Raw genomic sequence first — 27223 nt, 5'->3', positions numbered from 1 at the left:
TCCTCCAGTAGATGGAGAAAACTGGCTTCGTACAGAACTACAATTCCCAGGAGGCCTTGCCGCCGCTCCGCAGAAAAGCGCCGCAAAGTCACGCGAAGGGTGTACTTTCTCCGAATCCGCAAGCCTCGGTCGCTAGGCTAGGACTCCTTTCCCTTAGTTCTCCTTCACCCTTTCCCCGCCGCCCTCTCAAATTGGTGAGCTCGGAGGTTTCCAAGGCAACCGTGCAGCCGAGCGGATCTCAGAAGAAGGAAACCGCAACCCGGAAGTGACGTCCTCCCTGCGCGCCGGCGGTGAGAGGCTTCGAAGATGGCGGCGCGCAAGGGCAGGCGGCGCACGTGTGGGACCGGGGAACCCATGGAGGCCGAGTCCAGCGACGCAAGGACCGAAGGCCCGGCCCAGGTCTACTTGCCCGGGCGGGGACCGCCGCTCCGCGAAGGAGAGGAGCTGGTCATGGACGAGGAGGCTTACGTGCTGTACCACCGAGCGCAGACTGGTAGGGCCGGGCACCAGGACTCCTGGGTCCTGAGGAGGAAGGGGATTGGAATCCTGACTCCCGAGCGGGTCTGGTTCGGAGTCTTTAACTTACGAGGCACTCTGAGAGAGAAGACTGGGCTCTAAGACGGATGAAAACTTCACACGCGAGGGGGGGGGGGCTGAGATCTCTGTCCCGTTCTAATTTTGCGACCTGTCTTTTTATCCCGAGGCGCCCCCTGTCTTAGCTTCGACATAGTCCGGGATCATCTGGGAGACAGCCGGACAGAGCTTCCTCTTACACTTTACCTGTGCGCTGGGACCCAGGCGGAGAGCGCCCAGAGCAACAGGTGAGTGAAATCTGAGGTGTTCCTAGGACCAGGAGTCTGAACCCCCAGCTCCCTCTTCCCCAGGACCTAGAAATCGAGGTTTCCGGCTTCTCTCCCCCTTCTCTCTGAGTATCCTGGCATCCCGTGCCTCACCCACCCCACGCTTTCCCCCAGACTGATGATGCTTCGGATGCATAATCTGCATGGGACAAAACCCCCGCCATCGGAGGGCAGCGATGACGAGGAGGAGGAGGAAGATGAAGAGGAGGAAGAGGAGCGGAAGCCTCAGCTGGAGCTGGCTATGGTGCCCCACTATGGCGGCATCAACCGAGTCCGGGTAGATACAGACCCAGGAGCCTGCTCTACATTGTCTGACCTCCAACCCCAACCCCCTTGTCCATGCCTTCCAGCTTTTAGGAAAGTATCTGGCACGTACCTTTATATGCATTGGCTCGTGTACGTCTTAGCTGCCGTCGTTATGGTCGCTATGTGCTAGAAGCAACACGGGGCGAGTTTTTATGTTCTTTCCTCTTCTGTAAAATGGCGAAGGTTACAAAGCTGGCCTGATGGAGTTGACGTGAGGGTAAAATGGAACAGCGTACGGTTATCTCAGGTGCCCAGAGACAGCACCTGGGTGTAGTGTGACACATGTTTTGTGTTATTGCTCAGGAAATGTCCTGGGCTGTGGGGCCGCTTTCGTGCTGCTGAGTTCTGGCGCCTTGCGATCGCGCTGCTGTGTGAATTACACGAGACGATGTATGAACGGCACTCAGGGCAGTGCTTGGCCCACAGCCCTTGCTGTGGGTCCCCATTATATTATTACCACGCTTTAGGCATTGTTCTATGCCCTGGGGATTTCACGGAGCGAAAGTTCTCTGGCTTCATGAAACGTAATGCTAGCGGGGGAAGGGAACGAGAAGAAACTAAGTAAATGTGCAGTGCGTCCTCATAGAGAAGAGGAAAAGCAAGGTAAGGGAATTAGGACGTTGCTAGAGTGGGTTTGCTGTTTTAAATAGTGCGGTCAGGGTCAGGGAAGTATTTGTGATAAGGTGCCATTTGAATAGAGACAGGAAGTGAGGGAGTGAACCAAAGATCTCTGTCGGGAAAGGGTTTGTAGGCAGAGGAAACAGGTGCAAAGGCCCTGGGGCAAACGTGGCACGTTTGAGGAATTGCGAGGGAAATCGGGGAGACCAATGCAACTGCTAGAGCAAATGGACGAGAGGGAGAGTGACAGCATATAGGGGGTTGACACAGAGGAGGTGATGGGTTGTGGAGGGCTTGTAGGCCTTACCTGTTAGGGTAAGGACTTGGCTTTACTTGGGGAGAAATTGGGAGCCACGGGAGGGTTTAGAGCGGAGGACAGTTGGGATCTGACTTGGGTTTTAAAGAGATCCCCCTGAGTGCTGTGTGGAGACTAGACCGCACGGAGGCAAGGGCAGAAGTGTAGTCCCACGGGGAGGCCATCACGCAGGGGGAAGGATGACAGGAGTAGCCAGGAGTGACGACAGTAGAGGTAATGAGAAGGCCTTGGAAGCGATGTGGGTTTTGAGTGTAGCTAGCACAGGGTGGCCGTGAGGACAAGTCAGTGAGTCCTACGGTTCGGGGCCTGAGATGGGGAGCCCCGGGGAGGAGGAGCTTGTAGACGGCGATTAGGAGCTTGGCTTTGGCCATGTGAAGTTTGAACGGTCGGTGTCGATAGGAGTCTGGAGTCCAGAGAGGTCAGGGCTTGGGGCTACTGGAAACCTTGAGGCTGGACGGGATCTCCTAGCGAGCAGACAGAGGCAAAGAGACCCAAGGACTGAGGCCTGGGACCCACCGACGTTTACCAAGTTACAAAGACTGGTAGTCTGGGGCGCCCGGGTGGCTCAGTCGGTAGAGCATCCCAACTCTTAATTTCGGCTCAGGTCATGATCCCAGGGTCGTGGGATTCTCTCCCTCCCTCTGCCCCTCTCCCCTGCTTACGCTCTTTCTCTCTCTCAAAAAACAAAAACAAAACAAACAAAAAAAACGGGGTACCCTGAACACCCTTTCAGGGGTTGCTGGGGCCTCTGGAAGGAGTTTGCGGCCTCACCATCACTGCTGCCCAGTGTGGGCAGTTGTCCCAGGTACCAGGCCGGTCCTGCAGGCTGTCGTTTTCTTCCCTGCAAAGGTTTCTGGGAGCCAGGCTCCCAGCTGTGGGAGGACGGGGGTCCTGAGGACCTGCAGGTCCGTTTCTCAGGGATGCCAGGAGCTGTGGTCACCACCACCCTGAGCCTCCCGTCCCTCCTGCCTCCCTTTCCCTTCTCCTTCCCCCCCCCCCCGCCCCCCACAGGTGTCCTGGCTGGGCGACGAGCCGGTGGCCGCTGTGTGGTCAGAGAAGGGCCAGGTGGAGGTGTTTGCACTGCGGCGGCTGCTGCAGGTGGTACATGACCCACAGGCCCTGGCGACCTTCCTCCGGGACGAGCAGGCCCGGGTGAAGCCCATCTTTGCCTTCGCTGGCCACATGGGAGAGGGCTTTGCGCTGGACTGGTCCCCCCGTGTGTCTGGTGGGTGTCCCTGGGGTGCAGGGCATCGGCCCTGGGTGGGGCAGGGGTGGGAGGGCGGGGGGTCTGTAGGAAGGGGTGGGTGCTGAGACTGTCGGGAGAAGAGGGGGCGCGGGGCCAGCCGGTTTCCTGACTCCTGTCTCCAGGGCGCTTGCTGACTGGTGACTGTCAGAAGAACATCCACCTCTGGACGCCTGTGGACGGCGGCTCCTGGCACGTGGACCAGCGGCCATTCATGGGCCACACGCGCTCTGTGGAGGACCTTCAGTGGTCCCCGACTGAGGACACGGTGAGGGCGGGCTGGGGGTCTGACTCCTGGGTCTTGTAAGAGGTGGGGACTGGGGCTAGATCCTAATGGGGCGGGGGCAGAACACAGAAAAAGAGGGCGGGGCGCCTGGGAGGGGCTCAGTCGGCTGAGCGTCCGGCTTCGGCTCAGGTCCTGATCTCACGGTTCGTGGGTTCGAGTCCCGTGTTGGGCTTGCTGCTGTCAGCAGATCCGAGCCTGCTTCGGATCCTCTGTCTCCCCCCCCCCACCCCACCCCCTGTGCCCCTGCCCTGCTCGCTCACTCGCACACGCGTGCGCTCTGTCTCTGTCTCTCTCTCTCTCTCTCTCTCTCCGTCTCTCCGTCTCTCCCTCTCTCTCAAAAACAAACTTCTAAAAATAAAATAAGGGTAGCCCACCACGCGTCCCCTGGTCTCCAGAGTGGGGTGGCAGGCACACCAGGGTCACTCAGACCCCGCCCTGTCCAGGTGTTCGCCTCCTGCTCAGCTGACGCCTCCATTCGCATCTGGGACATCCGGGCCGCCCCCGGCAAGGCCTGCATGCTCACCACCGCCACCGCCCACGACGGGGACGTCAACGTCATCAGCTGGAGCCGCCGGGAGCCCTTCCTGCTTAGCGGCGGGGACGACGGGGCCCTCAAGATCTGGGACCTGCGGCAGTTCAAGGTATCTCCCCAGCTGGACGTCTGGGGCTGGAGGAGCCCCCGCTCCCGGCAGCCGCTGGGATTTGCAGGCTTCTTCCCTCGGACGGTTGTCTGCACCAGAGCCGGGAAGGCCTGTCGAGGTGGGGTGCAGATGAGGAGACAGGCCCGGGGGGGGAAGGCTGTGGCTGGCGTGGGGTCGCTCGTTCCACCGGCTGGAGAGGTGACGGGGGACAGAAGGGGCCGGGTGGCCGCAGAGGCCGCGATTCCCATCTACCTGCCTGGGGCGCAGCACGGTGGGCCGTGTGGCTCGGGACTTGAGAGCCGCGAGGAGTTGTAGACTAGTTGTTAGTGGGTTCTGTGGAATCCACTGAGAATGGGAGCCCAGATCGATCGTTACGGGGGAGGAAACTGAGGTACAGAAAGGACGGGAGCGGATAGGACATTACCACCCAGCCGAGGATTGGCTTCGTAGAGCCGAGAGGGGCTCTGGGCAGGAGAAACTGTCTCCGGCTTCCCTGTGGACGGAGCCGGCACTTGGCGTGGCGCTGTGCCTGCCCGGGACCACCAGCACGGAGTCTTTGTTCCCCTCCTGTAGAGCCAGCCCTGAGGAAGCTTCTGGAAGCGGGCTCCGGCCCCCAAGGACAGTGCGTGGCCAAGTTGATTGGCCACTGGGACTTCGGAACCACTTCTCCGATTTAGAATTCCCTTTGCTTTAGCATACCGCACAAGTGCTGTTTTTCTTTTCATCGGCTGCCTTGGGAGCCTGGGAGCCATGCTTCCGCCCCCTTTAAGGCCTTTGTAGAATCAGCAGGGGGAGCGCTTTGAGAACCCTCCTCTTGTATAGGAAGGGAAACTGAGGCATGCCCAGGGAGGACCGAGGCCGGGGATCTTGTGAGCCGGAGCTCAGAGGGGGTTCTTGGCAGGGGAAACCACAGCTCCCGGCAGCCCCTGAGACACTACGTCTTTATTACCGGTTCTGCTCTGCCCTCTGTCCCTTTCGGGGAATCTGGGAGTCCAGGGGAGGAGCCCGGGTGCACCCCTCCAGCGGGAGAGCGGTGAGGGCTCGGCCTGGGTCGCCCTGGGAGTCAGGCCGAGGTGCTCAGAGCCCCCGACTCCCTTCTTCCCGTAGTCTGGCTCCCCAGTGGCCACCTTCAAGCAGCACGTGGCCCCCGTGACCTCTGTCGAGTGGCACCCCCAGGACAGCGGGGTCTTTGCAGCCTCGGGCGCGGACAACCAGATCACGCAGTGGGACCTGGCCGTGGAACGGGACCCCGAGGCCGGCGACGCGGAGACGGACCCCGCGCTGGCGGACCTTCCCCAGCAGCTCCTGTTCGTGCACCAGGGCGAGACCGACCTGAAGGAGCTGCACTGGCACCCACAGTGCCCCGGGGTCCTGGTCAGCACCGCCCTGTCGGGCTTCACCGTCTTCCGCACCATCAGCGTCTGAGGAGGCCCGCCGTGCCTTCGCCTGGGGACTGGGGTCGAAGTTGGTTCCGCTGGAAGGGACGCGTTCGGATCGGTGCACCAGCCCTCCTCCGAGAGAAGGACCCAGTTGGGCCCGTTGGCTGCCATGATGGATTCCGTTTGACTCGCTGTTCTTGGAGAGGACTCGCTTTGGTCCCGTGACCCCTCTTGCCGAAGGCTGTGCTTTGACCCGTGACTCTCAAAATAACCACTTGGTTTGCTCCGGTGACCCTTGGGGCAAAAGACTCGGTTTTGACTGGTGACCCCTCCCACCGGAAGACTTGGTTTCGCCCCGTGACCCCCTCCGTCCCCCACCTGTCGGAGGACTCTGGCCTGTTGCCCAGGTGAGCCTGGTGTGGCCTCGTGTCGCTGTGGACGCTGTAAGCCGCGGACCCGGTCTCGTCTCGGCCGCGGGTCTCCCCCGGGGGAGCTCGGGCACTTTACGATGGGTGGGCCACATCTGAGGGGTGGGTTCCTCTAGCAGAATCCGGTCTGGCTCTTTGTTTTCCTGCCATCAGAGTTCGGCCAGGACGTCCCAGCAGGGGACTGTGTGGGTCCTCCCTCCCTCCTGCATCCAAGGCGGGCGCTATGCAGGAAGGAAGGTCAGGGGCTCCTGAGGCAATAAAGGACCAGAATGAGACTCATCCCGCTGGCTCCTCCCTACGAAGAAGCTGGAGGAGGAGGCGGGAATCTGGCACCCAGCTGTCCGGAGGCCACCGCGCTGGGAGAGGCCACTGGGAATCCCCGCTTCGGGTCTCTTAGCCCATCGGGTGCCGTTCGGACCTGCCTGCCCCCAGTCTGATTCCGTGTGGCACTTGGTCCGGGTCTCTGGGGGGCTCCCTCCCCTGCGTCCCCCAACTTCTTAAGGCTCCGTCTCCAGGAGCCCCCCTTCATCTCTGTCCTGCCCCCGCTGGTCCCTCATCTGTGTCCCCATCTCCCCGTGTCTCCCCGCCCCCTCCCCCTTCTGTGTCTGCCACCGCGTCTCCTCTCCAGCCTGCTTGGGCTGCGGCCCAGGCGCCCTGCCTGGCCGTCCTCCCTGGCTCCCCCTCTGCGGCTCTGAGCTGGCCCCACCCCCTGCCCCCCCTCGGCCGGGCCTCTGATCCGCCTGTAGACACAGAGGTCGGGCGCCCGGCACGAGGCCCCTGGGGCCCAGGACACACCGCTGCCCCTCAGCGCCCACAGAGGCCTCCCCGCGGCCCTGGCAGAGGATCCCCCGGCGGAGGGCATGGGGGTGGGCTGCCCCACCAGGTACGTGCCTCGGCGCAGAGGCCCCGGGCTGAGACCATCCCGCCTCCCCACCCCTCCTCGCCCGGGCCCTTCCGCCCCGCGTTCCCCGTCCTCGCTGTTCCCCCGGGAAGGTCCTGCCTCACCCTCGGTGACCGATTCCAGCCCCGGAACGACCTCTCCCCCACCACCCCACCCCCAGTTCGGCGCCTCCGTCTCTGACCCCATCTCCGCTTTCTGCCTTCTCCCCCTCACCCCCACCCTCTCTTGCCCTGTCCCTGTCCGCGAGCCTGGCTCCCCAGCTCCCCGTTTCCTGAGACCTCTTCCCTGCCCAGCTGCTCCTAGTCTGCCTGTCCCTCCCACCGTGTCTCTGTCCCCTCTCTCTAGGTCTCTGGCCACCTGCTCCCCAGGTCTCTGAGCACCCCCCCACCACCACCCTGTCTCTGTCCCCTTCCCTCTGGGTGTCTGTCCCTCTCTCTCTGGGTCCCTGTACCCCCTGTGGGGCCTGTCTTCCCCTCTTTCTGGGCTCCCTCTCAGCACCCCTCCTTGTCCACTCTGAGCCTCTGCCTTGGTTCGCTCTCTGTCCCCACACACCCCACCCCGCCCCGCCCCGTCAATCTCTGCCCTCCGGCCTGCTGTCCAGACCCTGTTGGGGTGGAGGAGGTGGAGGGGGACCACCCAGGGTCTTGGGCAGAGTGTGAAAATGCTTCTCTTTTGAGGGGGAGGGAGGTTGGGGTGGGGGGGCGGAGCTCGTTGGCCCCAGATTAGACAGTGACTTTGACACCAAATTAACACACCTTAAGCCCTGCGTCTCCTTTATATGGAAACGTTAAGCTGCTCTGTCAGGTCAGGGGGAGGATGGGGGGAGGGGACTACAGGCTCTGGATCCTTTCCCTCCTGTCCTGCCTCTGCGGGGTGGGGGGTGGGCGGGGGGGACGTTGAGCCTTGTGTCCCATCCACCCTCTGAGCTGGGCCACGTTGGGTGCAGACAGGGCCCTCTGCAGGCGAAGGCCCCCGTCGACTTTGTGAACCGGGCACGGTCACCCCTGCCGCACGGGGCCGAGGGTGGGATTTAGGAGGCAGAGTCCCGGCTCGGAAAGGCTCCGGACCCAAACGGGCACCCCTCCTTCGGCACCGCGTGGGTCTGGCCGGGTCCCCGGGCCTAGTCCCCAAACCTGTGAAGCGGGGCAATGATTTGGACTTCCCAGCTTCCAGAAGAGTCCAGGTGAGGTGAGCGGCGGGGTCAGGTGGAGTCCAGTGGGCGGGCTGCAGACATCCCCTGCGCTCCTGCAAGGCCAAGGACATAGTAAGTGCTCGGGCGATAAGCGTGCCCTTGCTGAGGTTGTCCGTGGTTCGTCGCTCAGGGTTTGGCAGCTGAGAAACCTGGATGGGAGTCCGGGGTTTCCACTCCGCAGCTGAGGGACCCGAGACAAAGGAGGGACCTCAGTGCCTCTGTTTGCTTCACTGTGAAAAGCAAAGCCTCCCGTGCCCCAGGGTTGTGGTCACAGGTGGGTGGCTGGGTATGAGAGGACCCAGTCTGGGGTCCACCTCCCCTCCCCTGACTTCGGTGGCCCCTCATGGAACCAGTGCCTAGTAGGGACTTCTGGGCAGGAGAGGGCCACAAACGCAAACGTCAGAGGCTGGCTTCAAACCTGGCCCCTTGAGCGGCTAGCCTCAGTTTCCCCTCTTCAGAGGGATGACCTCCAACTCCCAGGGTTGTCGAGAGCGAGAAAGAGTCAGGGTTGGGCTACATCATGGATGCCTGACGCAGCCAGGCCCAGTCCGCTCTATCCGACCTCCGCAGAATGGGTATGACAACCACTGGACGTGGCAGAGCCGTCCAGGTGGTCATGGACAGCAGGTGCAGAGCTTAGTGAGGTGTGGGAGGGTGGTGTCGAACTTAACGTTGACCTTCCGAGAAGCCCATGAGGCTCCCGGAGCCTGGCCCGGGGGGCACACAGTACATAGGTGCTTGGTAAATACTGCCGGTACTGATACCAAAGTGTTTAGCCCCCAGCCCAGACGGGTTCTAGAAGTCCCTCCTCCGCAGCTGCTGGGGGTGGGGTGACGTGACGAGGCCTCCAGGTCCCTGTCCCGCTCCTTCCCTCCTCTCTCCTTCACCCTATTGAGCCCCTGAGATTCCACTTCCCAGATGAGGGAGCGGAGGCTGGGGAAAGTATGCGACCTGCCCCCCAGTCCTGGGGTCAGTAAGTAGCTGAGCCGGGATTCAGCCTAGAACCGCCTGACTCGGGAGCCCAGGGTCTTTCCACAGATGAGGCTCCTGAAAGGAAGCCAGTGGTCCCAGGGCACACAGTGGGTCGGCAACTGAACCAGGATTGGGCCCTTGGTCTATGATGACTAGAAGGCCCTTCCTGACCTGGAAAAAGTCCAACTTCCCCCATGTCACAGTTGAGGAAACTGCTCAGAAGGACTTGCCCAAGATCTGAGGGTCAGGGCTGAGCGTGGGTTTGTTTTTTGGTTTTGTTTTGTTTTGTTTTGTTTTGTTTTGTTTTGTTTTGTTTGCAACAGCTTCATTGAAATGCAATCCAGATACGGGGCGCCCGGCCGGCTCAGGTGGTAGGGCGCGTGACTCTTAATCTCGAGGTCGTGAGTTCAAGCCCCACGTTGGGTGGAGAGATTACTCAAAAATAAGATTCGAAAAATAAAAATAGAATTCAGAATAAAAACACAGTGCACACGTTCAATGTATAACTCAGTGTTTCTTTAGTGTTTTCATGGAGTTGTGCCACCATCACCACAGTCAAATGGAGGACAGCTTCAGCACCCCAACAGGAAAACCCGTGGCCTCTGGCCGTCACGCCCCAATCCCATCCCCATCGCCCCAGCCCTAGTTATCACTAGTCTGCAAGGTACAGATTTGTCCATCGGGACATATAAACGAAAGTGTGCGACACGTGGTCTCCTGCACCCGGCTGGTTTCACTTAGCATGATGTTTTCGAGGTTCATCCGTGCCCCAGTGTGTCCGTGCTTCGGGTTTTGTTTTGTTTTTAATGTTTATTTATTTTTGAGAGACAGAGACAGAGCATGAGCGGGGGAGACACAGAACCCGAGGCAGGTTCCAGGCTCTGCATTGTCAGCACAGAGTCCGACGTGGGGCTCGACCTCGCGAACCGCGAGATCATGACCTGAGCCCACGTCGGACGCTCAACCGACCGAGCCACCCAGGCACGACTGTTTAACCATTTAGGGGACCGCCAGGCTGTTTTTCACAGGAGTGACCATTTTCCATTCACCAGTAGGTAGGAGGGGGCCCACTTCACGTCCTTGCCAGTATCTGTCATCTTCCCAAGAAAGTGGCGACAGTGTCTCATTGCGGTTTTGGTTTGCATTTCCCTGAAGGCTAATGACCTTGAGCACCTTTTTTTGTGCTTTTTGTGCTTATTGGCTCTTTGTAGATCTTTCTTGGACAAATGTCCACTCAGATATTTTGCCTATTTTTAAATCGCGTTATCTTTTTACGATTGAATTGTAACGGGTCTTTGTATATTTCAAATACAAATTTCTTAAATATAGGATTTGCAATTATTTTCTCCCCATGGCGGTTTGTCTTTCCACTCTCCCGATAGTGTCCTTTGAAGCACAATTTGAGACAGAGACAGAGCATGAGCAAGAGAGGTTCAGAGAGAGGGGGAGACAGAATCCGAAGCGGGCTCCAGGCTCCAAGCTGTCAGCACAGAGCCCGACACGGGGCTCGAACCCACAGACCACGAGATCATGACCTGAGCCAAAACCAAGAGTCGGACGCTCAACCAACTGAGCCACCCAGGCGCCCCTTAATTTTGATGGAACTTCCGTTCATCCACCGTTTTTCCTTTTGCTGCCTCAGCTTTCTGAGCGTGGTTTGGAACCATCGGTGACCTCGGAGCCCGGGGCTCATCTCTCCCTGCGGACTCCACGTTGAGAAGCGGCTACCAGTTTGTGGACTCTGGATTTGCTAACGCTCAAATCCTGGTTCACTCCGCTGTGGCCGTGGGCAAGTTAAACGTTCTGTGCCTCAGTTTCCTCATCTATAAAATGGGGACGGTAACGTCCACACTGGCCTAAGGTTCAAGTATGTCGATTCGTGTCAAGCGCTCACCACGGGGTCGGTGAGCACTGTCCAGGCGTCTGCGCCAATCATCGGGGCGCTTGCTCGAACGCCGTCACGCCTGCGGTTCTGTTGCCGTGGTGGCCCCACAAGCATCTCCTATTAATATTGTCGTTGATGCTGTCCCGTTCTGGCCTTCCAGGTGAATGATGTGCCCCCCCCCCCCATCTGTCAGATGAGGCCGCCGAGGCGCAGGGAGCACGCCCGGCCGATGAGCCCACCCATTCCTGGCGCCCCTGACCTTGCCTCCCGTGTCTCTCTCCGCAGGTTCGGGGCGCCCGCCCCCTACTAGGCCAAGTGGAGGGGGTGTCCCCGCCCAATGGGCCTGGCCAGGGCCCTGCGCCGCCTTAGCGGCGCCCTGGAGCCAGGAGAGGGCCGGGCCGGCGACGAGGAGGAGGCCGGGCCGGGGCTGTGCCGCAACGGGTGGGTGGCGTCGCCGGCGGGGCGGCGCCGCGGGCGCTTCGTCAAGAAGGACGGGCACTGCAACGTGCGCTTCGTGAACCTGGGCGGCCAGGGCGCGCGCTACCTGAGCGACCTGTTCACCACGTGCGTGGACGTGCGCTGGCGCTGGATGTGCCTGCTCTTCTCCTGCTCCTTCCTCGCCTCCTGGCTGCTCTTCGGCCTGGCCTTCTGGCTCATCGCCTCGCTGCACGGCGACCTGGCCGCGCCGCCGCCGCCCGCGCCCTGCTTCTCGCACGTGGCCAGCTTCCTGGCCGCCTTCCTCTTCGCGCTGGAGACGCAGACGTCCATCGGCTACGGCGTGCGCAGCGTCACCGAGGAGTGCCCGGCCGCCGTGGCCGCCGTCGTGCTGCAGTGCATCGCCGGCTGCGTGCTCGACGCCTTCGTCGTGGGCGCCGTCATGGCCAAGATGGCCAAGCCCAAGAAGCGCAACGAGACGCTCGTGTTCAGCGAGAACGCCGTCGTGGCGCTGCGCGACCGCCGCCTCTGCCTCATGTGGCGCGTCGGCAACCTGCGCCGCAGCCACCTGGTCGAGGCCCACGTGCGGGCCCAGCTGCTGCAGGTGGGAAGGCCAAGGCCGGGGGCGCGGGGGAGGGGCCCTGCGCGGGGGTGGGGGGGTGGGGGGGGTGGGAGACGTAGGCTCGAGGGCGGGGCGTACGTCGGGCCCGGAGGGCGCGTGGACTACAATTCCCAGCAGTCTCACGGGCGGGGACCCTGCTTCCCCCTCTTTGTGGACCGAGGCTCCTTCCCGGACCGGTTGTAGGCGATGTAAACCCCAGAGGGAGGTCGGTGACCAGTTCTAACTGGAGACCTGGACTGGAAACAGATCTTGAGACGCGAAGAGCTCACCGTGGGTTGAGGATGGGCCCCCAGTGGGGTTGTGGGGTGTCTAGACCTGAGAGAGCCACACCTGGCCCGTAAAGGCTCTCAACTACAATTCCCAGAAGCGTCTGTGGGCAGGGGAGGTGCCCAGAAAGGACGGTCTGAGCAGGTGATGGCGTTTTGTGGGTGGCGTCAACCGTGGTTCAGGTTAACAATAACCAGCCGACACAGTGGTACCGAGAGTAGCCTGTGTTGAGGCCAGGCCCCCGTGGGATTGTGGCAGGTGTAGGCCCAAGGGACTGCAGAGCCACGGAACACAATACTCCGTGCTCTCTGGGCCTGGGGTCCTGCAGCATTTGTGAGAGGTTTCATTCCGTATCTCAGTGGCTCAGTCTGGCCCCCAGCGTCCTGCTCAGAGGAGTAAAGGGCTGGAAAACACCTTATCACCCAAACAACAACTACAACCCCCCCTGGCCCCTGGGGTAGCGGCTCCCTCTGGTGCCCTGAAGAAGGCGTCTTACTGTTTCTACAAGTGTGGTCAGACTGCCCAAATTCTAGGGCAGTAGTTGTCCTTGCCCGAGTAAAGACACTTAAGAAGCCTGGGGTAAGGTTGGACTTCGGTCAGAGGGAGGACAGAATGATGGTGGGAACTACAACTCCCAGCAGCCTCTGGGGGCTCCTTCTCCATTGTTTGAGACTACGACTCAGGACCAGGAGGGATACTCTCTCTCCCCGAAGTCTGTGGCGTGCTGACGTGGGAGGTTGGGTATGGAACCAGTCAGGGTAGGTGGGGTGAAACTACCAATACCTGGTTTGGGGACTGCATTGCCCCTCCACACACACACACACACACACACACACACACACACACACACTGGTATGGAGAGGCTTGTAGTTCGGTTGCAGGGACAGATAGCCCCAGATTGCTCGGGGCTGGTCCTGTGGCTCTATACCAATATCATTCTGTCCCTCTGTCCCCTCTTTTTCTCTCTCGGGTTTCCATCCCCAAACCCCTTGAGTCTCTCTCCGTCTCTCTTTATTCTCTGGGTCCATGTTCCCCCCTCCCCCCCACCCCTGCCTGTTTCTCCTCCCCTTCCTCCGTTCCTTTAATCTCGCCATCTCTGTCTCCACTCATCCCTGCACTCCCCGCCATCTGTCTTTGGCCCCTCTCTTCTCGCTGCAGCCTCGAGTGACCCCGGAGGGTGAGTACATTCCCCTGGATCACCAGGATGTGGACGTGGGCTTTGATGGCGGCACTGATCGAATCTTCCTCGTGTCTCCCATCACCATCGTGCACGAGATCGACTCCGCCAGTCCTCTGTATGAACTAGGACGTGCCGAGCTGGCCCGGGCTGACTTTGAGCTGGTGGTCATTCTTGAGGGCATGGTTGAGGCCACGGCCATGACCACACAGTGTCGCTCCTCCTACCTCCCTGGTGAGCTGCTCTGGGGCCATCGTTTTGAGCCGGTCCTCTTCCAGCGTGGCTCCCAGTACGAGGTCGACTACCGCCATTTCCACCGCACTTACGAGGTCCCAGGGACACCAGTCTGCAGCGCCAAGGAGTTGGATGAACAGGCAGAGCGGGCTTCACACAGCCCCAAGTCCAGCTTCCCCGGCTCTCTGGCTGCATTTTGTTACGAGAATGAACTTGCACTGAGCTGCTGCCAGGAGGAAGAGGAGGAGGAGGAGGAGGCCAAGGCGGAGGACGGAGAGGGGGCAGAAGATGGCATTGCCAGCCCCCAAGTACTCACACCGACCCTGGCACTGACCCTGCCCCCGTGATGCCAGCTGGTGTCTCCCGATTTGTACCCCCTTCCCGGAAATAGCAAGGTGGAGAGAGCGAGGGTCCTCTCCTGGGATGGGGGCAGGTGTTTCCCAAGACCGACAGGCCTGCTGGGTAAATTATTAGCTGGTGAAGGTCTCCCATGCCCAGTGGGCCCACCCCAGACATACTGGATCGTAATTCCTCTGCGTTCCATGCTCCCTCTCGAGACCCCTTTATCAGCCTGATTCCCGAGTCTCCCCAGAGCTGAGGGATCCAGAATTCTGGACCACCTAAGTGGCAAAGACCGGTGGTTCTAGATTCCTCTACATGGCTGGGTTTGGTTGGTGAGCAGGGTCAGGAATCAGTGGTATATACCTCCTCCAGGGACAGCAACAGATGAAGAGTTTGTAGGTCTGGATTGACTTAAGATTCAAGGGACTGTTGCTTCTAGACTCAGTTAACCAAGCAGCAAATCACTTTTTCCTGAACCACGTTAAGGAGGGAGGGTTACGGAATGCCCCAAGAATTCAAGACCGTCTTGATTAGCCAATGACAGAAAGTTGACTGCAAGTCAAGAGAAGACCTTGTGGTTCCAGAAGGCCCAAGAGTTAAGATTCTGTGAATCTAGATTGACCGCAGAGGCAAGCGCTGGTGGTTCTAGAATAGGTTGGACCTAGAATGCTGAGAAAACTCAAGAGCTATGTTTCTAGAATGCACAAAACAACAGAGTGTCTGTGGGTCTGGAAGGGCTAACGTGACAGACTGGGAGTCCTTGATATTAGAAAACTCCAGACCCCCTGCTGTAGAACATCAAACCAAGGAGATAATCAATGCTTCTTAATCATCCACAGGTTGGTTTTTTTTTTGTTTTTTGTTTTTTTTTTTAAGTGCCATTCTAGAACGTCCAAAGGAATCAGGATTCTGTGTCTCTAGGTTGATCACAGAGTCCAGGAAGGAGTGGCGATTCTGGATGTCTGAGATTTGTTGGTTCCAGTTTGCCCAATGGAGTTGAGAATCTTGATGATTCTTTGTGGTTCTGTTAATGCCAAAGGGAATCAAAGCTCTGGGGAGCCAGAGTTGTCTATTATTAAAACCTGGAAAGTTCTAGTCAGCTCCTAGAACTTGGCCATTCTAGGAAGTGGACTCGGGATTTGATAGACAGCATTTCTGGGCTGACCGAGAAAGGGAGGACCCAGACGAGACCCTGTGGATAACAGGGCTGCTTGTTGGGCAGAGAGGAGAGGCCCAAGGCTGATGAGTCTACAGTGCTCTGGAATCCTGCACCTAGTGATGTGTGTCTATTTCTTAAAGACGTTATAAATATGTGTATTATATATATAATATAAATACAGATATCTATCTATATTTTCCCATGGTTCCTACAAAAGGGTTAGAAATTGAGCTTAAGCTAATTGGAATAGAGTCCTTTACAAGGATCCAGGAAGCTTTGCTCTAAATCCCAACTCTGCCGCCATGTACCGTGTGACTTTGGGCAAATCACTCCCCATCTGTAAAATGGGGCATTGGAACTTGAAATTCTCAAAGGACCTTTCCACCGGATGATTCCTCACTTCGCTGAAGGGGACGGCTAGGGGTGGGGGTGAGCGTCCTGTAGATTTCCCAGCTCCCCTTGCTGCTGGAACGCATGGCCTTCCAGGGGCGACTGGGAGGGGAGATGCTCTTGGAGGTCAGCTCTGAACTTGGACGTGTGAATGACAGGGCAGGCTGTGGCTGAGGGCCAGAATCTCCTCCCTCTGGTCCAGCTCGGGTCTGGGGAAGGAGAAGGTCGCTCTGAATGCCGAGAGAAAGTGTGTGTTTCGGGGGGAGAATTGTACCCCAGATTAAATCCCTGGGAGCCCTGGTGGCGTGTCTGTGAGTGTGCTTCTGGGGTGTGGTTCCTCGCTCCTGTCCTCCAACCCCCACCATACTGCTATCTACCTAAGTGCCCAGCAGGCTGCGAGCCAGCTGCAGAAGGATCCAGCGCCAGGGAGGAGGACACCTTCCTGCCCGTGTCCCAGGACTGAGGGCAGGCACTGTCATTGCCCGTTAGCTTGCCCAAGTGCTGCACCATCCCAGGTCCCCGCTTCTGGCTTCCCCACCTCCCTTTATCCTTCAAAATCCCCACTTAAAAACCGGATGGGATTAATTAGCTAGCTGTTCTCCCAGTGCAGGGTGTCTGGGGGTAGGGACGGGGGGGGGGTGGTTAATGGGAACACAGGCACGGAGAAGGGTGTTAAATTGAGGGTGAAGGGACAGGATGAGGGTTCTGTTTGGAAGGAAAGAGAACGGGGCCGGGCCGGCACAGCCTGGGTTTCCACTGGGGAGGACAAGGTGTGGGCCGCTCATAAAGGTCAGTGAGGGGATTAAGAGGCTCCGTGTCTAATCTGTCAGCTTAACCAGGTCCTGGCCCTGAATCTATCCCCACCTGCCTAGCCCAGGGACGGCGAATGAGGACAAGGCCCAGACACCACCTCAGACGCAGTTAGGGATCCGCCCATGACAGGGATGCCCAGACTATTCCATCCCGGCCAGCTGCCTGCCCTTGCTTTTTCTACAAGGAATGGAAATGAGAGGCTGGAGGGGGAGGGGGGAGGGCATCGTGTGTGTGTGTGTGTGTGTGTGTGTGTGTGTGTGTGTGTAGGGGGGGGACACTCCGAGAGGAGGGAGGAGTTTAAGAAGAGGTGGGGCCTGAAGTGAGGGGAGTCAGAGCGGGGAAGGAACCAGAGAAATGGGAGGATGTTGAGGAAAAGGGGTTGTTTGGGGGGGGGGGGAAGGACGCTAAAATAAGGGGAGGAGTTTGAGGGCGAGAGGGAGGAGCCCGAGAGGCAGAAGGCGCCAGGAAGGCGGAGCCTTCACTATACTTGGCCTTCCCCTGTTGTCCCATTCTCCGTGACAGATACCCGATAGCGTTTTCGTTTGGAAGAAAGAATAAGTCTTTTGTTTCAGCACTCCGGGACTCTCAAGAGACTTAAATGGACGGGAAGGTCCTGAGAAGGACCTGAGAAGGGTGAAGGGTGTCCGATCTGGAGATCGGAGCGGCCAGTACCAGGAGACCGGAGGCCAAAAGATGGGCCCAAGCTGCTCCCAGTTGCCTGGCAACCGCTGCGGTCAAAAACCTGCTAAGCCAGCCAAGGAGGAGTGGCTCACGGGAACAGCCGACAGTTGTGGCCCCGCCCCCTAGCAACGAGACTAACAAAGTGCCGCTCCCCAGCAACCTATTACTAGAGGCCGGCCTCCGTTGGACTAGCATCCTAGCGCCCGGAGCCCTGGCGCAGGCGCAGTTCTCTGTGCTGGCCCATAGTCCCACCTCCATGCAACTCCTTTCCGAGCCTTCTCATTGGCGGGCAAACCAGCCAAGTGCCTTCTTTTGTTTCGGAGGCGGCACCCGGCTCCCTGCCTGCACTCCGATTGGTCCCACAGACCGTCTACCTCCGGCCGGACCGTGCTACGTCGTCTCCTTTTGTGCCTATTGGCCCTGGAGGACGGTCCTTCGGGGTCGGGGGCGGGGCAGACGAGAGGGCCCGCCGTGGATTGGGCGGTGTCAAAACGAGGGGCGGTCTCTATTGGCGGGGCGGTTGGGAGGCGAAGGGAGAGTCTTTTCAGCGCTGAGGACTGGCGCTGAGGAGGCGGCGGTGGCTCCCGGGGCGTTTGAGCGGGCTCACCCGAGCCCGCGGGCCAACGCGGATCCAGGCCCGACCGGCGGGACCGCCCCGGACTCCCCGCGGGCCTTCCTAGCCGCCATGGAGGACGGTGTCTATGGTAGGTCGGGGAGGGGCGGGGCCGGCCGGGAGCGGATGGAGCCTTTCGACCCGAACGTTCCGCAGCGAAAATCCCTCCCGGCGCGCGCTGCGCGGAGCCGTTCGGCCCCGTCGTCGCCTCGTTCTTGCGGGGCGCGGGACGGGCTTCCGGCGGGCCCCGAGAGCAGGGCGTTCCAGGCCATTGTTTGGGCCGAGCCTGTTTCCGGTGGCGGCGGGAGGGGGCGGGATGGAGCGGCGGAGGCGAGGCCGGGGTGGAACCATTCCTGCTGGAAGGGCCGGGCGAGCCCAGTGCCTGCTGGGAGCCGGGAGGGGGGCTTCTGGGGCGGTTGGGTGGGGAGAAATCTTGGGGGCTGCAGAGATCCCGCTAAGGCGGGGGCGGGAGCCTTCGATGCCCCGCCCCCCTGCCGCAACTCTTAACAAGCTGTCAACAGCTCTCCCTGCCATAGTTACTTTTCATGGACCCAGGAGTCCGGACACCCAAGCTCCCAGTTACCTCGCCAAGAATGGAGGCAGAAAACCAAGGCCTCACCCCCCTTCCAAGTAATGGGCCCAGCAATTCGGGCTCCCAGCCCCCTTCTCCCTCAGACTCAGGAGTGCTGACCCCTACCTAGCCTCCTCCTCCCCGAGGACTTGAAAGTCTAGATCCCCCTGTCTAGACCTCCAGCCCCTTCTTCCAGCAGACAGAGGAGGCCCTACCCTCATCCTCGTCCTCTCCAACCTGGGAATCCTGCCGGCCCCAGCCCTGTCCTCCCCCAGATCGTAGGCACCCAGGCTCCCAGTCCCAGAACTGACCGCCAGTCCCTGACTCTGACCCGTAGAGCCCCCAGACCTGACTCCGGAGGAGCGGATGGAGCTGGAGAACATCCGGCGGCGGAAGCAGGAGCTGCTGGTGGAGATCCAGCGCCTTCGGGAGGAGCTCAGTGAAGCCATGAGCGAGGTGGAGGGTCTGGAGGCCAATGAGGGCAGGTGAGGGCTGGGGTGGGGAACTTGGGGGTCACGAGGCCCGGCCAGGGATGCCCAGGCTTTGACCTTCCATCCCCTGCTCTCTTCTGCAGTAAGACTTTGCAACGGAACCGGAAGATGGCAATGGGCAGGAAGAAGTTCAACATGGATCCCAAGAAGGTGCTTGGGCCACAGGGCTGGGATCAGCCAGGCAGACACCCGGGCCGAGGGTTCTGGCACCTTCAGGTTCCAGAAGCGCCATAGTTAGAGGTCGGCCTGAGGCGGACAGACGTGGTCCTGATCCCCGGAATTCAGATCTGGGCCGTCCGTTTGTTCTCCGGACACTAGCCAGGCGTTTGCCGCCTCCTGACCTTCGCGCGTGCTGTGCCCTCCGCCTGGGAGGCTCAAGGGGAAGCAGACCCTGCTCTTGGTGCTTGCTTCACCAGGCAAAGGCGGAGGGAACAGTAGGCAGAGGCTCGGCTGAGGCGGGGGTATTTGAGGACCTGCGCCAAGCCTGAAAACGAAAGCTGGCCCGGTTCTGTGGAGGGCAGAGGCGGGGGTGGATGCCGGGGAGGGGGTGGGGAGTGGCTCTCCGCCGGCCCCCTGTGCTGAGACCACCCGCCCCCACCCACCAGGGGATCCAGTTTTTGGTGGAGAACGAACTTCTGCAGAATACACCGGAGGAGATCGCCCGCTTCCTGTACAAGGGCGAGGGCCTGAACAAGACAGCCATCGGGGACTACCTGGGGGAGAGGTGAGACCCCGCCGGGCTCCCATGGTCCCCCGCGCCCAGCTCCTGCCCTTTCACCGCCCACTTCCTCTCCCAAGGAAGGGCCCTGATAGACCAGCCTTCTCCCCGCACCGGACAGAACGGACTGACACAGGGGTCTGTGGAAGCCTGGGGACCATCTGGGGGAACCTGGGGAGGGGCGTGGGAATCTTCTGAATGTCTGGAATGTTGGGGACCGTGAAAAACATCTGTGGGTATCGTGGGCACGTGTAGACAGCTGGCTTGTGTGGGACCCTACAGGGACAGCCAGGGGGCATTGGGGTCATCTGTGAATATCTAGGGAGCACAGGGACCCCTGGGCATCTGGGGCGTGAGGATCATCTGCGATGTTTGGGGTACCTAGGGATTTGTGGACACCTGGGGCACGTAGAGACCACCTGAACGTCTGAGGTGCACAGGGCCATCTGCGTGTCTGGTTGTCTGAGGATTGTGTGGACACCTGGGGGGGGGTGTGGGGCCATCTGGAGGTGTCTGGGGACCATCTGTGGGCATCTGGGGGTGCACGGAGATTGTTTCACGGACATCTGGGGGGTGTGGGGACCATCCGGACATCTGGGGGACGTGGTAGCCCTCTGGGGATGTCTAGGGACCCTCTGTGGACAGCTGGTGTTGTGGGATTGTTGTGTGGACGTCTGGGGTGCATGGGGACCATCTGTGGACGCCTGGGAGATGTGGGGACCATTTCTGGACGTCTCCAGAAGCTGGGGGATCACCTAGGTGGAGCACACTTTTGCCGTGTCTCTCTTAACTGTGCAAAGGTTCGGCTAATCCAGGGATGATCTCGCAACAGACGGTCCTCCCAAGGGCATGTTCTGAGTATTCCTGCCCTGGTGTCAGGCCTGTGATGGGGCCAGGCTAAAACTGTCACCCACTCCAGAGGCAGCCACGGCGCAGACGAGGTGGCTCAGACTCCCCAGTCCCCTTCCTGTGCGTGACTCTGTCCCTGTCCTCCCAGGGAAGAGCTGAACCTGGCAGTGCTCCATGCCTTCGTGGATCTGCACGAGTTTACTGACCTCAACCTGGTGCAGGCCCTCAGGTGAGAGGGATGGGGTCGGAAGGGCAGGAGCGTACCTGTCAGGGCTTTCTTTACACACGACGAGCCCTGCTCAAAACGAAGACAGAAACAAAAATTGAAGCGATGGTCTCCCGTAACACCGAAGTCCACAGTAGGGCCTCCTTCAGGCATAGCTGTATCCAGGGACTCCTATGCTGCCAGAAGGCCAACCTTCTCTGTCTTTTAGTTGTGCTTCCCCTGTGTTGGCATTGCTGTCTGTAGGCCCTCCTCTCACAGGGCAGCAGAAGCCTCTGGTGACCGCAAGCTTTGCGGAAAGGAAGGGTTTCTTCCATGTGAATCCACCAGAAGCCCCAGGCCAATCGGCGCTCATGGGCCAGCTTGGATCCATACCTGAGACAGCTGCTGAGGCCGCAGGGCTGTTTTTGGCTGGTTCCTAACACGGGGACTGAGAGCAGGGCGGGGGGTTCTGCCAGTTTCCGGCCAGCATCCACACCCGGCTCCTCTCCAACCCAGGCAGTTTCTCTGGAGCTTTCGCCTCCCCGGGGAGGCCCAGAAGATTGACCGGATGATGGAAGCGTTTGCCCAGCGATACTGCCTGTGCAACCCTGGGGTCTTCCAGTCCACAGGTTGGGGCCCAGACTCCTGGGGCCTGGGAAGGAGGGGCCGGCGGGGAGGGTGGGGGCACCCACCCGTGTCGTCACCACCTGACTGTCTGTGGTGCAGACACGTGCTACGTGCTGTCCTTCGCCGTGATCATGCTGAACACCAGCCTCCACAACCCCAACGTCCGGGACAAGCCAGGCCTGGAGCGCTTTGTGGCCATGAACCGGGGCATCAACGAGGGTGGGGACCTGCCTGAGGAGCTGCTCAGGGTCAGGCCCCCTCTACCCCCCCTCCCTGCAGCCCCTCTTTGCTGTCCCTTTCCCCACCACTGACCCCCCTCCCCCCTCGCCCCCACGGGTCCCCTGGTGCCTGAGCCGTCCAGCGGGATCACGTCGACCTGTCCATTTCCTTTCTCTTCGTCTCTCCCTGGCTCACTCGGTCTTTGTCTCTCTGGTTCTCTCTGCTGTCTCTCTCTGGCCCTCCGGCTCATTCGGGGTCTCTGTGTCTCTCGTGAACTTTGCTGGCCTTTGCAGCAGCTCAGCGTCTTTCCTCCCTCTCCAACTTCCTTTGCTCCCCGGGACCCCCTCCACCCGTCTGACCCCCGCGTTCCTTCTTCCCTGAGCCGTTCGCCCGTGGTCCCCGTTTCCTCCCTGGCTGTCGGAGCCCTCCCCCCCCACCATGGCCAGGCAGCCCCAGGAGGGGCCCCGGGGCCTGGAGTTGCCGACTGCCCCCGTTCGCCCCTCAGAACCTCTACGACAGCATCCGAAACGAGCCCTTCAAGATTCCCGAGGATGATGGGAATGACCTGACCCACACCTTCTTCAACCCGGATCGGGAGGGCTGGCTCCTTAAGCTGGGTACGTCCCCTACTGACCCCGCTTGGCCGTCTCTGCAGGGAGAAGTTAGGGGGCCCCTGGCTCTGGACTTGACCTCCATGTGGACCTGCTGTGTGATCTTAGGCAAACGATTTGACCTCTCTGAGCCTCAGTTTCCACATCTGAAAAATGGGGCTGAAAATGAGATTAGGCCTGTGTGCTGGGCCCAAGCACAGGGACCGGCAGAGAGGAGGGGGCCCAGAAATACTTACGGGGGTAGGGTAGGGGTTAGGGAGCACCGAGTAAAATGCCGGGCTCTGTGCTCATGAACGAAAGAGTCCCCGGCTGGGACGGAACGGGCGGGGTGGGGCCAGTCCACCTGGAAACACACAGCGCCAGCAGACTCAGGGTAAGTTAGGGGTCAGCCGGGTGCCCCTCGCGTCGGGTTATCTGAGGATTGGAGTGGTTTCTCCGCCATGGCTTCACGGGAGCTTCCCCTGGGGGCTTTTAAAACCCCGCCAGCCAAGCCACAGCCTCATGAAGCCAGGATTTCTGGGGCAGGATGGGCTGTCAGTCACGTTAAAAGCTCCCCCGGGTGCTGTCAATGCAGAGTCAAGGTTGCGAGCCGCTGGCTGGGAGCCCCGGCTGGTAATGATGGGCGCCGCGGGACCGCTAGCTGTGGCTTTTTAGTGGAGAGGCGGTGAATGGCCGCTCCAGCAGGGATAGTGGAGAAGCTGGGGCCTCAGGAGGGCCCAGCATAGGGTGGGGGTGGGGGGCACAGCAGGGCTTTCCTCCCGCTCCCCCAACCGTGGAATTGTGCTCCTAAGCCAAGACCTCGCTTCTCCAACAGCAAGCAGGTCCCTGACTGGGTGCCCAGGTGTCCTGGTCCACATAAAAAGGGCAGACCAGTCTCTCCCGCCACCAGTGGGTAGATGGATTCCGGAGTCAGCTCCAGGGGAGGCCGATGGGGTGCGGGGGAGGTTAGACTCCTCAGAGGCCACCTGGTGCCCCTGGCCTTGAGAGGCCGGGAGAGAGGCAAGCCGGAGGTTCCCCAGCGACTAGTCCCCCTCCAGCCCCACCCCGGCAGCGGGGAAGCTTCCCGTTTCCCGGATGAGGACACTGAGGCTCAGCCACCATCCGACAGCCACAGGGCAGGAGTGGCCTTGGCCCCAGATCTCCTACCCGAGTGCACTTTTTCCCTTTGTGGCGGTTAGAGAGGCCTGTCTTCCCTCAGAAGCTAAAGCGTGTGCAGCAAAGGGGACCTGTGGTAGTTTGTGTTCACCAAGATGCCCGATGAGAGCCATTACTGCTGTTCCTAACCCTTTGGGGACGACAAGGCACTCGGAGACAGGTCTCCGTGAAGCCGGAAGGTGTGGGCCCAAGTGGGTCTGCGGACTGCAGTCCAGAGAGGGCAGGAGGTTGTCCTAAGGTCACACAGCCAGTTGGTCCTACAGCTCACCTGAGCGCCCCCACCCGCCTCAGGCCAAGGACTGGGGGTTTTGTCTTCTCCCTTTCGCGGGAGATGACCTCCTCGGGGAGGGCCCTCCTGGCCCGGGACCTGTCCGGGGGGGAGGGGTGGGCTGGAGCCAGGCCCGATGCCAGGAGGTGCTCGCTCACGGTGGGGCTCAGGATCTTTGGCCCCCCTGGGAGGGAGCGGGTCATGTCGATGTAACTGGTTTTCTTCCCTCTCTTTCCCCCCTTCCTCCCTCCCTCCCTCCCTCCATCTCTGCGTGTTTCTCTCTGCTGTTCCTGTCTCCTACTCCCCATGCTCTCCTTCCCTCGCTCCCCCCATTTCTGTCGCCTGCGGCTTTTGGGGGCACCCCATTCTTCTGCCTTCCCTCCTCTTCGCCTGGTCCTGCCTGCTTTCTCGCTGTCTGCCCCAGGAGGTAGGTACGCAGCCCGTCCTTGCTCCCCACAGACATGACATCGGGGAGGGGGCCGCCCCGGCCTCGGGGCCCCAAAGCCGGGGGCTGGGGACTTGGATTCCTGGGCCCTGGGCCGACAGACAGGCTTAGAAAGTGTGGCGCCCCACGCCGGGGGCGGGCGGGGGTCCTGGGGGCCCTAACCGCCCGTCCCTGCTCGCCTCTCTTCCCACGCAACGCTTTGCGCCAGGCCCCGCCTTCCCTGCGCTCGCTCCGCCTCAGTCCCCGCCCTGCCCTCCCAGAGGCCCCGCCCTTCCCTCCCAGAGGCCCCGCCCCCCGCTGAGCCCAGGCCCCCTCCCACCCCTTCCCTTTCAGGGGGCCGGGTGAAGACGTGGAAGCGGCGCTGGTTTATCCTCACAGACAACTGCCTCTACTATTTTGAGTACACTACGGTGAGGGCAGAGCCGGGCTCCGCTCCGGGGTCCTAGGAGGAGGGGCTGGGGGGGTCTGGACTCGCGGGGCTGAGGGAGGAAGGGGTGGGGGTCTGATCTCCTGAGTCTGGGTGCGGGGTGGGGCTGGGGGCCCGGGCTCTTGGGTCTGAGGGAGGAGGGGGCTGGGGGCGGGACTCCCGGTCTGAGGGAGGAGGGGCTCTATCAGCGCCCTAGGGCCGCCGTAACAAAGTGCCACTAATGAAACTCGGTTCTGGAGGAGGGGCTGGGGCGAGGATTGGGGGTGTGAGTCCCCCCCCCCGACCTGTGCCTTCAGGACAAGGAACCCCGAGGTATCATCCCCCTGGAGAATCTGAGCATCCGCGAAGTGGATGACCCCCGGAAACCGGTAAGGTCGATCGGCCCCGCAGCCCTTCCGGGCGTGGCGGGTGGGGCGGGGGGCTCCTCTGGGCCTGGGGCCGGCTCCTACCAGCCCTTCGTCCGCTCTCGGGTCCCCGCAGAACTGCTTCGAGCTCTACATCCCCAACAACAAGGGGCAGCTCATCAAAGCCTGCAAAACGGAGGCCGACGGCCGAGTGGTGGAGGGCAACCACGTGGTGTACCGGATCTCGGCCCCGACACAGGAGGAGAAGGAGGAGTGGATCAAGTCCATCCAGTGAGTCCGGGGTCCCCGGGCAGGGAGGGCCGGGGCCGGGACCCCTCGGCCCTCACCCCGGGACCCCCTCCCCCCACACCGTCCGCAGGGCCGCTGTGAGCGTGGACCCCTTCTACGAGATGCTGGCGGCGAGGAAGAAGCGGATTTCTGTCAAGAAGAAGCCAGAGCAGCCCTGACCCCCCGCCCCTCCCCCACTATTTATTACGGAGCTGCCCCGCCCGGGTGGCCGGACCCCTGGGCCCCGGGGCCGCGGATCCTGGTTCTCCAATCCTGGTTCTCCGTTGGGAAAATGCACCACCTGTAGCTCCACTCTCCTTCTTTGTAATTAACACACCGTTGGTAATCTTATTAATTATTTAACCACTCGCGGCCTCGGACCCCTCATTTCTCGGAGGGGTTAACAGCCGGGGTGCTGGGGGTCGCCCACGGGTGACCGGGGCCAGGAGCCCTCCCCCCCCCCCCACCCCGCGTGAGTGAGGCGGGGATACTAACGGAGGGTGGGAGGCCCCATCAGTCCCTTCCGGTTTCACTCCAAGCCTGTGGGGCTGGAGTAAGGCAGAAGTTTAACTGGTGGCAGTTAGTGCCGAGTTAGGATTGCGTGGCATTTATAATTTTTTTAACGTTTTATTTATTTTTTCCGAGAGAGCGCACGCAAGCCGGGGAGGGGCAGAGAGAGGGGGACAGAGGATCCGTGAAGCGGGCTCTGCGCGGATAGCAGAGAGCCCGATGTGGGAGTCGAACTCATGAACCAGGAGATCGTGACCTGAGGTGAAGCCGGAAGCTCAGCTGACCGGGCCATCCGGGCGCCCCAGAACTGTACTGCATTTGGCACGCGGGCCAGGGGAGGCTCCAGGGGGGGCAAGGCCTGGCGTTCATTCATTCTGGACATTACTGGACAACCGGGAACCAGGCAGGTGCTGGTCCTTCCCTTTGCTGTCGCCAGGCTTGTGGTCCTGGAAGGGCGGCATATAGTATCTGCTGGGGCCCGGAGCTGGGCCAGTGCTTCCGGAAGGAACCCTAGAGACCTGGCCGACCTATGGGGCCCACCTACACCAGGAGCACGTGGGACGGATGAGTCCAGAAAAGAGAAGGAGGAAGACCTTGCTGATGGGCTGTCCCTGGGGCTCAGCAAGAGGCCTGGGTGAGAGTGGCGGTTGGGCCGGGGGACCCTGGGACCAAGAGGGCAAGACTGTGGCCCCACCGAGCCAGGTTCTCAGCCACTGGAGAAGCACCTGCTGGAGGACATTGTGCACCAAGCCAGGATAGTGCAGGGAATCTGCATTTTATCTCCTTCCCTGGGACTCCCAACAGCCCCTCGAGTGCAAGGTCTGTCGGCCTTGAGGGGTGGGGTGTCCCCAAAGAACAAAGGCATATAGATCCCGAGTGGGGGAGGGGGTGAGTTGGCAGGTTGGGACACTCCTACGCCCAGCTGTGCAGATGAGACTGATGAGCCAGAAACTACAACTTGGGGCAGGCCCCGAGACCAGGTCGGGTGAGGGAAGTCTGGCCCCCAGGGGTGTCCAAGTTGCAGTTCCTCCCTCTGGTATGCTGTGTCCTTGAAGCGTCAAGCCCCTAGCAGCGCTCCGGGTGACATGGGAAGCACCCCGAGTCTTAGGACTTGGGCCTGGCTCTGCCTTTGGCCACAGGCATTCATCTGCTTGGAGCCCCACCCCCATAGCAGTATAACCGCTCGGCCACCCCCCCCCCCCGCCCCTCCACCCCGGGGATGGGATTCCTTCCTGCGAGACCCTCGGACTACAATTCCCAGCAAGCTGTGCGGCGCGGCCGCCCCCCACCCCCCAGCGGGAGAGCCAGTCTCGAGGTCTCCTGGGAGTTGTAGTTTCCCAAGGCTCCAATGTGGGGTTTACTTTAGCCTCGTCGCTACCCTTGTACAAGTTGGGTAAAGAGGTCCCGGCCGCTTCAGCCCCCAGGAACTGATGGGAAATGGGGTTCCCAGGTGAGGAAACGGGATTCCCAATTCCTCCCGAAGGCTCCAGGGAAATGGGAGTCAGCAGCCCAAGGAGAAGAGAAATGAGGTCTTGGGGTGAATGGAGGGTGCCACCACGACCTCCTCCAGGCAGTGAACCCATAGGTACTGTCTACTAGTCGGGAAAGTAGTTGACTCGGAGGAGAGGCCCTGAAAGGGCTTTACCGGCAGAGGGGACGGCATGAGCAGGAGCAGGAAAAGGCACGGTGTGTTGGGAGTCACCGACAGCAGGTGTCCCTGTATGACGTGACTGAG

General features: G+C 60.8%; 3 protein-coding genes across 3 annotated transcripts; all 3 read left to right on the top strand.

The window, feature by feature from the left end:
• Window positions 1-306: 306 nt before the first annotated feature.
• On the top strand, window positions 307-6356 carry GRWD1 (glutamate rich WD repeat containing 1). Its single transcript, XM_047077702.1, has 7 exons — window positions 307-493; window positions 704-821; window positions 975-1137; window positions 3112-3325; window positions 3469-3611; window positions 4073-4270; window positions 5378-6356. The coding sequence occupies exons 1-7, from the start codon at window positions 307-309 to the stop codon at window positions 5693-5695; spliced, it is 1341 nt and encodes a 446-aa protein (XP_046933658.1). The 3' UTR covers window positions 5696-6356.
• Window positions 5975-15920, top strand: KCNJ14 (potassium inwardly rectifying channel subfamily J member 14). Its single transcript, XM_047077703.1, has 3 exons — window positions 5975-6056; window positions 11313-12066; window positions 13510-15920. The coding sequence occupies exons 2-3, from the start codon at window positions 11365-11367 to the stop codon at window positions 14107-14109; spliced, it is 1302 nt and encodes a 433-aa protein (XP_046933659.1). The 5' UTR covers window positions 5975-6056; window positions 11313-11364; the 3' UTR covers window positions 14110-15920.
• Window positions 15921-17679: 1759 nt separating this feature from the next.
• CYTH2 (cytohesin 2) lies at window positions 17680-25345 on the top strand. Its single transcript, XM_047077701.1, has 12 exons — window positions 17680-17851; window positions 18669-18816; window positions 18906-18972; window positions 19428-19546; window positions 20538-20618; window positions 21111-21223; window positions 21321-21469; window positions 21946-22057; window positions 24253-24329; window positions 24643-24714; window positions 24827-24981; window positions 25070-25345. The coding sequence occupies exons 1-12, from the start codon at window positions 17833-17835 to the stop codon at window positions 25155-25157; spliced, it is 1200 nt and encodes a 399-aa protein (XP_046933657.1). The 5' UTR covers window positions 17680-17832; the 3' UTR covers window positions 25158-25345.
• The last annotated feature ends 1878 nt before the right edge of the window (window positions 25346-27223 follow it).

The sequence above is a fragment of the Lynx rufus genome, unplaced genomic scaffold (genome assembly GCF_022079265.1).
Source record: "Lynx rufus isolate CCGP_SWC_20201006 ecotype Redwood Valley unplaced genomic scaffold, mLynRuf1.p SCAF_16, whole genome shotgun sequence".
Taxonomy (NCBI): Eukaryota; Metazoa; Chordata; class Mammalia; order Carnivora; family Felidae; genus Lynx; species Lynx rufus.
The sequence above is the reverse complement of the archived record's forward strand: the minus strand, read 5'-3'. Positions and strand labels throughout refer to the sequence as shown.